Source organism: Episyrphus balteatus, chromosome 2, assembly GCF_945859705.1.
Source record: "Episyrphus balteatus chromosome 2, idEpiBalt1.1, whole genome shotgun sequence".
NCBI classification, from domain to species: domain Eukaryota; kingdom Metazoa; phylum Arthropoda; class Insecta; order Diptera; family Syrphidae; genus Episyrphus; species Episyrphus balteatus.
The window spans coordinates 88594823-88609375 of NC_079135.1; the positions used below are offsets into that span (position 1 = coordinate 88594823).

Below are 14553 nucleotides of genomic sequence, written 5' to 3' on the forward strand. Positions count from 1 at the left end.
ATTATTAAATTAAGGACTTTTTTGCTGAAGCTTAACTTGTATTACGACTTTAGACTCAAAAAATATTTTGATAATGGTCAAGCTTATAAATATATTTCATATTTCTTTCGAAAAAAAAGAACTTAAAAAATGCGAGCCGGTCGATGTACAATTCTGTATGATTAAAATTCGGTATATTGATGTACGATAATGTATGATCATAATACTGTATGACTTACTTTTTTAATTACTTGCTTACTTACTTATACTGTAGGACTAAAATTTTATATTTCACAATGTACATATATAAAATCAGAATCAAACTGGAAATGATTTATATGAGTAAAATACTATACATATAGGTCCTCAGCCTTTTCATTTGAAAATGAGTTGATGAATTTTATCGCATTTTCGGTTTTATGTGTTGAATAATATTTTCTTAAAAATGGCATACCAACTTTTTTTTTTGAAAAATGTTAGACATTTTTTATATATAAGAAATTATTTTTTTAAAAAACGGCTCTAACGATTTTCATACACAGAGAAAAATAGACCACATAAAATAGAACAAAAACAATAAGATTTCTCTATGGTTTTCATCCAAGAAGGAAACCTTATTAAAACAATCGGGTTTTCCTTATTGTTTTAAAATCTGCAAAAAAATAAAAAAAACGATGACCAGGCTGGGAATCGAACTGGAGACTTCAAATCATTAGTCGCCCACCTTACCACCTGAACCAACCTGCCATGAAAATATTGATCGCGATTTTTGTTCTAGTGCTAAGTTGCAAAAAAAATCAACTTTTCAGTCAAATTTTAATAAGATTTTCTCTATAAAAATAATAAGAAATCTCCTTAAAAAAACCTTATTAATCGTTGATTTTAATAAGATTTCCTTATGAAATGTATGGACGGTAAAACAATATGGCAATCTGTTAGTTTTTAGCGGGTCATATTTTTCTCTGTGTATGAAAAACTTTGATGCAGGCTCCAGGTCAATAAAAGATTTTTATATGGTTACAACGTTTCGAGCATGAATACACTCTTCATCAGGCAACAACAAATAGTTGATTCGTATTTACAACACAAACACGACGAAAAAAAAAAAAAAAACAGTCGTCGTGAACAGTGGTGTGAAAAAATTCTTTTCATTTAATACTGTTAAATAAATTGAAATGCGTGTTTGTGCTGTAAATACGAATCAACTATTTGTTGTTGTCTGATGAAGAGTGTATTCATGCTCGAAACGTTGTAACCATATACAAATCTTTTATTGACCTGGAGCCTGCATCAAAGTTTTTCATATATATACTATTTGAAGAGGTCACTACAAAATTCCTATAATTCTAACGATTTTCGAAATTTTTTTCTACAAAATTTTTGTATGCAAGAAATCAAACTGCATACTCGAGTTTGTGTAAAAGTTCCTTTAAATCGTAATTTAATGAATTATAAAACAGATTTAATATAACCGATATTACTTTTTTTTTATATCAGAAACCGAAAATTTTTTTTTCCCTGTGAAAAAATCATTATTTTAAAACCGTGATTAGCCCAGGATAGCCCAACTTTTGTTTTCGCTATCTTACGCTTAGTTGAAAAGTTATAGAAGCATGAGTTTTTGTTCACCTCACAAAAAAAAAACAGTACTCATACACCACAGTGACCTTTTTTATTTATAATAAGAAAAAGTAAATCCACTGGTGTGGGCATTGTGCCTCAAATGTTATTTATTTGACTTAGAATTCTGACTTGATTGAATGTAGTCCATATAAAATTTCTGTTAAGAATTTATTTCATTTCACCTTAAAAACCACAAAATACAAATATTTTTTTTTTAAGTGTAAAAATCATAGATTTTTTTATTTTTTGGTTTCTGATATGACAAAAAGTTTTATGCTGTATCTTTTGAAAAAATAGTGGAATAAAGAAAAAAAAGAAAAAAAAGTTGGGCCATCCTGGGCTTACGTTGGGCAAACGATGCAAATATTATTTATTTATGCAAATACAGTACATTCTTGATTAACGCAACTAATTAAAACAAGGGTGGTTGCAATGACCGAGTAAATATTTTTTTGGCTCAATCTGAGATTAAAAGCGAAAATATCAGAAAACCAACATTAACAAATATATTTGATGCAACAAATTTTTGTTCACTAAAATATAATTGATATGAAACGAAACAAATGGAAGTTAATTCATTAAGAAAAGTACCTACGTAATTACGTATGTTTAGTTCTTTACACAAATTAAATTATTTTATTTTGAAAAAATGGGAAATTTTTGTTTGGCTTTTTAGGTTGTAAGATGTTTAAAATTGACATACCTCGCAGTTTTTTAACAATCAACATTTTTTCAATAAGGGTAAAATTTTGTTCAGTTCATCGAATTTTTTGTATTGAAAGTTGCACTTATCGAGTCAATTTTTGTAGAAGAGTTGCGATTACTGCGTCAACAATGATAAAAATTGAGGTGTTTGTGAAAATCGATTAGTTGCGTGAATCGAAAGTTGCGTTGATCGAAAACTACTGTATTATTTATTTATGCAAATATTATTATTTATTTATTTATTTATTTATTACGTAAAATAAAAGGGGTATTCGTAAAACCCGCGTAAACGTGAGAAAATGGTAAACCTGATTGTGGTAAATGTAAACTAAACCAAAATGACTGAAGGGGTGGCAATATGTTTACGAAGTACAATAGAAACAATTATTTTAAATTACTTTTTTTTTATCAGATTCTACGCTAGTTTATTTTTTGACTTTTTTCAGAAAGAAATCTCCTTTATCATACATACCCTAAAAGACACAAAAAATCTCATTATTCAATATGTTGCAAAAATGCATTAATGCAGTGTCGAAACTCGGGAGCGGTACGATTGATCGCAATCTAAAATTTCTTATAACAAAATCTCGCATTTTCAAAATCCTGTAAAATAAAATCTCGTGTTTTAGGAAAAAAAATCTCGCTAGAAAATTAAATTCTTGCTATACCAAAATCTCGTATAAAATAGTTTTTGAGCGTAATTTAAATTGCTTTTTTGGCAGTAAAATATGTAAGCAACAGATTAAAGAACAGGGAAGGTCGAATAATACAAATTAACATGCATTAAGTCTTTTTAATTCCAACATCTCTAGTTGATACTGAACACTATGAATAGCTAACATAGGCGTCTGACAGATAACAAACCTGAAACTTTTCTTTTTTTTTCTTCAAAATAAATTAAAAAAAAAAAAAACAGAAGAGAGAAGTTCTGGGCTATGCTTAGCTAGTTATATCATGCAGGTTAATAATCTCGAATTAAAATAAAATATTTATTAATTCGCGCGCGCGCTAATTAGTAAATATTTTATTTCAATGCGAGATTATAAATTTCGGGATTTTAGTTTGCGAGATTTTAATGTTGCGAGCTTTCGTTAAGCGAGATTTTGTAATTGCGAGATTTCGATATTAGAGATTTCATAATGCGAGATTTTGAGATGCGAGATTTTAAGAACGAGATTTTAAAATGCGGTCAATCGTACCCAACCCTCGAAACTCTCATTTGCGTATGCTTAATCTAATGAGACCAAAACGAAGATACATACAATGATTACACTTGCTTAATTTAAAAGGACCTTTTGATCGTATGATTAGAGTTATTATTAATTGTATATTCTATTTTATACAATGTGCTGTTAGTATGAGTTCGAGATCGCCTCTTCCAATTCATATAATATCCCAGACCAGACTGCAATATTTTTTTCTTGTTGACTGGACTATTATTAGATTGCAAGCTAATGAAATATTGATCATTCGGGAAAAGTCACCCCAGCTACATATATTGCCAAAACGTTTTACAAAATGTTAATCCATATCAAATATCTTGCCAAATTGAACTCGAAAATCAAGATTATCGAAAAAAAAAAAAGAGTGTGTGTGTACACAAGTACACGCGATTGAAGTTATACTTTTTACTCACAGAAATTCACTTAATAGGTTCATACCATAAAAAACTGTATTACAATTACGAGCATTAGATGGAGCCACTTGCTAATCCCTTTGACATTTCTTTTCAAAAACTAAATTTTTATATCCCAATGCCGCAAAAGAAGTATAACTTCAAAAAAAAACATAAGCTTACAATACTACCTATGAAATTATGATAACCAAAAAAATTCTTATTTATAAACATCTATGCAGGTACATCTCTCTTGCTCAAAACCGTTACGAGTACGAATATTCATACAACAACCCCAAACAGAGAAGAACGTGTATCTGAGCCTGGCTTACATCAAAACCAAAAAAAAAAGAAAAAGAGATGTAGATACATGCATTAGCAAAAACACGAAAAACATTCCTTCGATTTGAGGTTTGAGAACAAGTTAAGAGCCTTGAATTTGCACTACTTAGCTCTCTTTTGCTATATTTTAGCAAAATCCGACCAACCAACAGTTTGCCGCTCGCCACTATACCTCACCACGATACAACTACGACGACGACAACAAAACGACGATGGTTTGAATATTAAGTCGCGCTCCATTCTCTCTCCAAGCTGCTGCTGATGATGGAGATGAAGGCGACAAAAATAAGATACTTGTCTATAGATTGTTGTTTTTTTTTTTTTTTTATTTTCAATTTTATTTCTCCAAAGATGCTGCCCAAGGAAAGCAAAAGCGCAAGACAAGTTAGATTAGTTTTTTCAGTCATTTCTGGAAATTCATCAGATGCACTTCTGAAGCTGTAAATCATATTCATTTTAATCAGTGGCGAACGGAACGAACACGGTTGTTCTGTTCATATTGTTATTATTCGTAAGATCTTCGATCAAATCAAGTCAATCTATAAAAATTATTATAATCAATCAATCGTTAGTTGGTTACGTTACGTGATACGCATATTTTACTCGAACTTGTAAACCATGTAAAATTGTATCTGTGGTTTGTGAGTGAATCTTTGAAATACGAAACTATCCAACTCGATGCACCGTTAAGCGTTTTTTACTACTTTGAATTTTGTTGTTTTCATTTTCATTTAAAAATAAAAAAAAAAAACTGTCTCAATTATAATTAATGTAAATTGTAATTATTGGCAGTTTATCAATATAATTGACGGTGGTCCATTTTGCGTATAACGACTCTCTTCATGGAGACATCAGAAACCTCCAGAGTAGATAATAAATTGATAAACAATGGAAATGTAATTTTTAATCAGTTACTATAGTAAATATTAAATTGTATAATTAATTATCATATTTTTGCGTTTTGTGAGAAGAGAGAGTCGTAAAATTAAAAAAAAAAAAATATTATTACTAGGAAAATAATGCGGTGGCCGTGGTGTATAAAAATATACAATTCGCCGCGACTGCGACCTGACAGCTGCTGTAATAATATGAAATCGAACTATTGCCCAGTGATGTATCATGTAATGATTGTTATTGTTTTATTTACAAACTTTACGATATTGCTAGCTAGTCAATCGGGTATCTATATGGATAATGGTGTCGATCAGACAATTATGCATCGTATTCTGGATGATAGCGAAAGAATCGACGTAGAAGATGAGATATTGGAATTTCTTGGATTGCCTGAAAGACCTAGGAGGAAGCATAGTCATTTATCGTTGAGGTGAGTTCAATATATCCATCAGACAGTAAGTCTACCGGAGTCGTATTATGAAGTTTTGTTAAGGTTTTTTTTTTATCTTTTTTTTGTATATTTTTTTCATTTTCATTTTAAGCGTTACACAAGCATTTTTGTGCTGTTTTTGTTGTTTTTTTATTTCTCTTATGAGTTTATTAATAAATTCAAAACCACTTCTAGGTACAATCTTGATAAACTCGTTTTTATTCAAATCGAAGAGAAAAAAAAAATATAATATAACTACCTATATGGGGTGATATAGGCAAAAAAATTAACACCACATACGGCTCCACTTTGTCTACGAATTGAAAAATATTTAAAAATTTTATGATATATACTGAAGGAAAAGTTTTTGTCTTTTTTTTGGATGATTAAATCTTTTAGGAATGTGGAAAGGTGCGAAATTTATTTTCTTGTTTTGTTAATGAAATTTTACATATTTAGCAGATTTTTGATACTGTGTTGTTATATTATACTTTTTGATATGATTCTTTTTAAATATTTGTGAGATGTAATTGTACATAAATGACTTATGTACATATTGCATTACCATATCTTAAGAAATATAGGATATCTTTTCAACTTGTAGTTTAAATTTGAAGGTATTATATGGTAAAGCAAGTGTTAAGATTTTTTTTAGGAACACAGATTTATTATTCTTAGGAGACTATCATCAAACAACTGATCCTATTTTGTTTATTTTTTTTAACCAAAATGTTTGTAAGCATGTAAATTGTTGTTGATAAAAAGCAAATACTACTTTGTAGATTCTTTCATATAAAAGTTCGACAATGTGAAACGTGTTGATTTCATTGATTGACAACTTCAATACATTTTTGACAACCTTTAACCATTGAAATGGCACCGCAAAAAAATCCGACGTAAATAACACTGGTCTGCAAGGAAATCCTCCTTTAAATAAAACTTTACTTTTCTAAAGGATTTTCGTATGCTGATTCCGAATCCGAAGTCAGAATTGACCTATCACGTCACGTTTTTTAGATATTCCCGTTAAAAAATCTTTAAAACCCATTTTTTTGCTGTTTTCGAAGAAATATTTTGGCATAATGTTATCTTTTTCAATTAAAATTGTTACGGTTTATAAAAGAACTTATTTTTTTCTTTCAAATTCAGTTTCAAACTTCTCACTATCTCTTTTCTTCTCCGAGAAATCTTAAGAAACTGATCTCTAAAAATTAATATATCTTTCTCCCTATACTAGAACAAAAGTATACTTTTCTAAAGGACTTTAGTGTGCTGATTTTGAATCCGAACTCAAAAAATTTTTGTCAGCTCTGGTTTTTGAGATATGGTAGTTTTTTTTTGAGATTTTCTAAAAAAAAACTTGATTTTGTGATACATTAATGCGAATATCTCAAAATTCTGACGTGATAGAATTTTTCTGACTCCGGATTCTAACTCAGCACATTAAAAACTACAAGAAAAGTATACTTCTGTTTTTAGGAGAAACAAATCTGAAGCTTTACAAGGCAGTTTATCGATAGGTTTATTACAAATAAGATATTTCTAAATAGAAAAGTGTATATAAAATTACAAAACACGTAAAAATTTTGTTTAATGTATTTTATCATGGTTTTTTTTTACATATTTGACTTTTTAAATATAATGGGCGTTGATATTCTCTAATTTCCTTAATTAAGGTGTTTTTGTTCATGAAGGATTTACTAAAAAGTGAAGGATTTCGATATTTCTGCTTTTTTTGTAAATCAGTATTTTAAAATATGAGTAAACATTAATGTAGAAGGACATATTTGGTGTCAATCGAAAGGACATATTATGAGGAATAAGTCCTCCAAATTTGAGCTCAATGAGCCAAATGATTTTAATTTTATACAAGATCAAATGAATCTAAAAGGGTGATTTTTTAGAAACTCCTAACATTTTTCAAAAATGGTACCTGATAGAATTTTTCTGAAACCAGATTTGGATTAAGGAAAGTCTAATCTTTCATAATATCAAAAAATTATTTGAAGGAGAAAAAAAAAGTTAAATTTTGCAGACCAGTGTAAGATGTGGCGCTACATTTTGCTTTACCGGATTGTGTACTAATTAGGCAAAAAAATCCCTGAAAATGAAAAGGACTAATTAACCAAAACTGTAATACAATATGCTATTTATATTGGGCCTTACTAATAATCAAATTTAAAGCTCAGTTAAATATTTAACTGAGCTTTAAATATTTCTCCATACCAATAACCAATTTAATAGGCAGGTTAAGGGTTAACGCCACGTTAATTTTATAGCTGGAAAACTGAACTATAAACGCACGGTTAAATTAAAACGCACGATTTGCACTGTCATTTGACAGCAAAAAAAAAAACATTCGTCAAGTCAACCAGTTATTGCGAAAAATTAATAATATTGGCGGCAAATTATTAAATATGTAAGTAAATGGAAAAATGTATTTGTTTATAAATATTTATAAACATAATATAATATTCATTACTTTCAGAAAAGGCTGAAAAAGAAAACTTAAAAAGAAATAGATCTGCAAATTTTCACCGTCGTACTTCACGATAGATGAACTTTTTTTGTATGCACTTTTGGCCTCCTTGCTTTGGCTCCATTTTTTAAACTTTTACAACCAAAATAAAAATATATGAAGGTATTTTGTAGTTATGTTTTTGTTCATTATTACATTACATGCAAAAAATGTCACTTCAATGATGTCATTTTGACAACAAATGTAATAGATCTGGTAATAGAAGCACAATTAGTTAAACGCGCGTTTATTTTGATTATTAGTATACACCCAATTTAACGCGCCGGTAAAATTTAACCCGACGTTACTTAAACGTGTGTTTAGCGATTCATTATTGGTAAGGCCCATTATGTTTATTTGTACTGGTTTTGTGTTATGTTTGCATTTATTTATTATTTGTTTTTTTTTTTTTTGTTTACATTTTAAAAATAAGCGGTCTTTACGAGGCTCAAGATATATTTTTAAATTTTAGATTCTTACTTGAAAGGACTTTGTTTTTTTTTTTTTATTAACACTGCCGAAAAGAAAATGAACATTGTGTTTAATTATTGAGCGCAAGTTTTTATTTAATTTCGATTAGGCCAAAGTTGTAATTCATCTTATTTGCTCCTTGTTCACGTGCACTATGGCGTATACGTGTTTTTTTTTTGTTATTGGATTTTTTTTAAACCACATATCGTCCCGTTTCTGCTTGAACCTCGTAAGTACATTTTTTTAAAAGATTTCATTTTCTGTTAAACATTGCTCTTAAACTTACAGAAAGAATAGATACAAAGGTTTAAGTGTAGAAACAACTCAATCAATATGTCATAAACATAACTTGATTTCCCGTTGTTCAATTTATATTTTTAACTTTGAGAAAAATGTATATTTATTTTAAGAACTGAACAAAATTTGCTGTGTAGATACGTGGTTCAGGCAGAAACGGGACGATATGCAAGAGTAGGAAAGGATTTGATTATGCTTGTAAATTTATGTTCATGTAATCTGGCCCTATGACACATTATTTTAAAGTATTTTATAATGCAGAATGGAATGAGATCCAACACAAACACTTTACAAAAGTTGAGTGTCTTGTTTTGTCACGTATTTGTATATTGACTACAATTGTGTGTTCATTTGACACACGTGTGAATTTTGGTTTTTGGTAAATTTATTTTTGTAAAATTTTATAAGGGGATAAATTGTAACATTTTTCGGGGTAATTTGTAACAAATCAAAACTACTTTGTTAATTTTTTTAAAAGATACATACAAAAAAGAATTTGGTAGATACGGCTTTGTTTATGTGTTTCATTTTGGTTTCTATATCTTGTTTAATAAGTTTCACTCATGTTTTTTTTAGCAAAACTTCGATTGGTCCAAAACACCGCTGATTTTATCCACTTATTTAGGAAAAAGGCAAACCTTGGCCAAAAAATGTTCACAAGTATTCTATTCACTTCAATTTTAGCATAAACTGTTACCCAGACGGAAGATTTTCTTTCCAAAATTGAAGGAGGAGCATCGGTTTAAGCAAAAATGGAATGTGAGAATGGTTTATTATTTTAAAAAGTTGCCCTATTATTGCAGTTTTCAAAAAAGTATAAAAGTTTCCAAAGTTGCAGTTAGATTGCAAAATATTACAATTTGAATTCAACAAAACAGGGTTTTTCAGAACAAAAAACAACCAACCAAATCAACTTTTTAAAATAATAAACCATTCTCACACGGTACAAATTTTTTTTGCGGTGTTGCTCTCAAATAAAAGTTAGAAATTGATTTTTTATAAAACTTGAAACTGTTAGTTAATTTGCAGCTAAATGGCGTATGGAATAACAAATATTTTTATTAATTAAATGTTCCTAATTATTTGGCAATGTTTTTGTGAAAGAATTTAAAAAAACAAAAATTAATAATGGGCGCAGGTAGCAAAATACTGTTGCAAAGTAGGGATTTTTCCAAATTTCACAAGAATTGCAATTAATCGAAAACCGTAAGGATTTGGGATGAACAAGTTACCAAATTTTGAGAGCCCTTAAGTTCCCCAATCAGCATATATTTCGTTTGATCCATTACTTTTGGGACACCCTGTATAGGTACAACACAACTCTTTTTACTGCTTTGATGCATTATTTTTAGTTTCAGGTTGTAAAACACGTTTGAATTTTGTACTGTGCTATGGTTTTATTGCTCCGAAATTAAATTTAAGCTATAAAATTCAACTTACAAAATTGAAAAAAAAAAAGAAAGTTTTTTTCTTCCCTGTTTTCAATTGTTTTTTTTTTTAATAAAAACAAAATATAATAAACGAAAAACAAATGTATTGAAAACTAAGTTTTTAGATACATAAAAACACTTTGATTTTGTATTTTGAAAAAATTAATTTTTCGGAAACGGATAGCTGCATTTTTTTAAATTTAGGTGCTTCCTTTGTTGAAATAATATCACTCCAAAAGCATACCAACTTTTTTCTTTTATTAAAAAAAAGGTATTGAAGTGACGTAATTTTTTTGAAGCTCAATTTTTTTTTTTGTGAAGTTGTTTTTGTTCCATAGAAGAAATAAACAAAATTAAAAAAAATACCTCTTTTTGATACCTAAAAATGCATACAATCCTAGATGATAATTAGTATGTTTGTTGAAAAAAAAAAAAAAATCATGTGTGCAATTCACACGTGGTTGAAGTGAAACCTTAAAAATCATTTTTCTTGCAAAAAAAAAAAAATATAACTTTTTTTAGTCCATTACTTTTTTTATATGACAAATTGACAACGTACAATAAGTTTTATACAACATCTACAAAAAGGGCTACAACTTTTTTAACCCAATTAGTTTTCATAAAAAAAGCAAAACAATCAATCTCTTTTCTCTTCTAACCCCATTTAATCCATTTGTTAAATAACAACCTATAATAAATTTTATTTCATTATTATTTCACCTTTTAAATGACGATTCAATCATATTTCTACCATGCCTACAAAAAAAGTAAGAATTTTTTAAAGCCAACCATGTCGAAATTTCAAACTGAGATTACGGTACTTCCTACACTAGTGGCTGGTCATCGGCAACAGATCTTCACAGGTGTTTTGATGTATTTTTCAATTAAAGATTATATAACCTGTAGAGCACGTACCATTATGTGTGATATATCAAATGAAAGGTAATGTTATCAGCATGCGTATTAAAGTTAAATACATTTTTTATGTCATCTAGATCAAAAGATAAACGTGTTTAGAAAAAGAACATTTTTTCACCGTTATCTCAGAATTTTGAATATGAAAATAATTGAAATTTTTACACAATTATAATTTATTTAATTACCTATCTACTGTATAAATTTCATTCAACTATCTATTAAAACAAAAAAGTTATGATCAATTGATTTTTCGTGTCGCTTTTTCGTTTCATCTTGTTTCAAATCACTACGATACTAAAGAAGTTTTCACTTCAAAAATCAAACCCATTGAAACAACCATACTTAGTGCATTTTGAAAGCCAAGATAATAAATTAATGTGGAATATAAACCGTAGAATAAGTTTAATTAAACAAATGAAGGCTTCAAAACTGAAGTGTGGTTAAACAGTTACCTACTGTAACAAAAAAACATACTCTCCGCAACACTTAGATAGACTCAACCATACAATACTCTTAAAAACATGTTTTTTTTTGCTAATTTACAATCTTTGAAAAGTCCTGTAGGACCCTGCTAGGCTCGTTATAGGGGGTAAAAGGTTACCTTAGACAAAAAATATTCATATGCTTCACAAACTTGTAACTGAGCTTATTCCAATTAAAATTGTCCCTTGTTAGATTTATTGTATCAATCGCATTATTTAAAACGAACATATTTTAATATTTAAAACGTAATTTTTCAGAAAATCCGCACCGCAATTCCTTTTGGATGTTTATCACCGATTGAACGACGAGGAGGATGACGATATTCTAATGCGGTCTAAACGTGATACACAGAATCACGATAATTTCATAACTGACCTAGATAAACAAGCTATAGACCAGAGTGATATTATAATGACGTTTCTAAATAAAAGTAAGTTTTCATAATAAATCATTGAAGGTATCTGATTCTCAAATGATTCATTGGCAGGTTTAAAGACTGTCTGAGTTATTTGCTAATCTTTTCATCTTAATGTACCAAAAAATACTTTTATGATGTTTTTTTTTTACACTCACAGCGAGTACCTACGTGATGTAAACTTTTTTATATTTTTTGTTGGGAATCTCTTTCAGATCATCACGTAGATGAAGTACGTCACGAACACGGTAGGCGCCTATGGTTTGATGTTTCGGAAGTTCCCGATGACAATTACCTTATGATGGCTGAATTAAGACTTTATGTTAAGCCATCTGAAGGCAAGGAGGCAGAAAGTGGAAAGAATTTCACAATTTCTGTATATGCCATTGTGAAAATTGATGGCGAAAGGGACCTTGAATTGCTATCATCATTGAATACCACTGCTGATTATCAAGGTTGGCTGGAATTGAATATAACAGAAGGTTTGTCTAAATGGCTTGCCGATTCTAATGACAATAGGGGAATTTATATCAGTGCACATGAAGTTAATCGCCCGGAACATGAAACGAAATTAGACAATATTGGTTTGATACATCAGCGTGGTGAGGAGGAATATCAACCATTTATGATTGGATTTTTTCGAGGACCAGATGTATGTATGTTATGAAGTTATTAAAACTAATGTATATAAACAATATTTCTATATTTTTTATAATTTTAGCTTCTTAAATCAACAAAAAATCAAAGCAGTAGACCTAAACGAGATACTGGACGTGTCCGACGTATTCGAAAATCAGAAATGAATAATCCTTTACTAGATCCACATTATGGCGAAGGAGTTAAAAGTTGCCAACTTCAAACTCTTTATATAGCATTTAAGGATCTTAATTGGCAGGTAAGTCTTTAATTTTGTATATTTATGTATGAATAACTTTAATTTTTTTTTATTTATAGGACTGGATAATTGCTCCAGAAGGTTATGGAGCTTATTATTGCTCTGGAGAATGTAATTTCCCCTTAAATGCACACATGAATGCAACAAACCATGCAATTGTGCAAACTTTAGTCCATCTTTTGGAACCGAAAAAAGTTCCGAAGCCATGTTGTGCTCCTACTCGATTAGGACCACTTAGTGTACTTTATTATGTGAAAGAAGAAAATGCAAATTTAAAAAAATATAAAAATATGATTGTTAAGAGTTGTGGGTGCCATTAAAACAAATAAAACTAAATTGAAATTTTAAAACTGTTATTCAATCACGAGAAAAATTATAAAGACAAAACAAGCGTTTAATAAGTTTAGGTACATTTGTATGTATATCGAAAAGGCTCTAAATCTTTTCTTGAAATCAATTTATTTTCAGCTCGATACTGATTCGTGTATGGCTAATTTTTTTAAGAACTTCATAATTCATTCATTTACTAGCTTTATTAAGCAGTACCGTTCATCTTTATTTTGAAAAATATACAGTGCTATCACTTTAAGTCCGTGAACAACTACAATGAAGAGCACACAATTTAAAAAATAAATTAAATAAAAAAACACGTATACACCCGAGTGACCCTAATTTTTTACATTAGTTATTTAAATGTATCAAACCAAAAAATAAAGTAATTGATTGAAATGCATGTAAAGTAGTAAAGCGTTAGTAAATTAAAAAAAAAAACACGTATACGCCCGAGTGGCCATATATTTTTTTACATGGTGTGTTTAAATGTATCTAACCAAAAAATAAAGTAATTGATTAAAATGTATGTATTTTATTATACATATAACAGGTGTACTTTAATCGAAATAAATATAGGTACATAACGCACTCTAAAAAAAAAGTGTAACAACTCAAAAAGTGAATATTTTTAACTATAAGTCGATTTCGCAAGGTCAAGTTCTACATTCGTACTGAATGGTATGACTCTATCTGAAAAACTTGCCGCTAGAGAGCAGAAGTGTCGTTATAAAATTCATCTGTTTTATATGTACCTAAATTTAGTTTTATAATTTTCTCATTTTACTTGTCCTGAAAAATCCTGCTTATTTAGTTGTAGCACTATCTTTTTCAACATGCGATCATGTAACAATGCAGTTTGAACTTTATCAATTTCGATTTGAATGTACCACTTTATTATAGCCATGTTTTTTTCTAACTCAGTATCTACTCATTTTTTACTTAAAACGAAAGGAAAAGAAATTGCACTAGGTATTAATTATTTGTTTGGATTTTGGTTTACGAATAATATAAAATAATAATGGGCTTGTTTATTATTATGATTACGAATATGTATATCATTCAATGTAGTCATTTACTTTTTTTTATTAGATGCATCTAATTCAATGTTATAAAATCATTATTTGGGTCACTATTAGTCCAGTAAATAAAGGAGTTTTACCCTACAAAAGGTCCGGTAGTTCTAAATTTTTGATATGTTGTTAGGT

The 14553-nt window shown here is 29.1% G+C and overlaps 1 protein-coding gene across 1 annotated transcript; it reads left to right on the forward strand.

The window, feature by feature from the left end:
* The first annotated feature begins 4725 nt into the window (after positions 1-4725).
* Positions 4726-13375, forward strand: LOC129911967 (protein 60A-like). Its single transcript, XM_055990011.1, has 5 exons — positions 4726-5588; positions 11963-12135; positions 12336-12772; positions 12842-13015; positions 13075-13375. The coding sequence occupies exons 1-5, from the start codon at positions 5284-5286 to the stop codon at positions 13333-13335; spliced, it is 1350 nt and encodes a 449-aa protein (XP_055845986.1). The 5' UTR covers positions 4726-5283; the 3' UTR covers positions 13336-13375.
* Positions 13376-14553: the final 1178 nt, after the last annotated feature.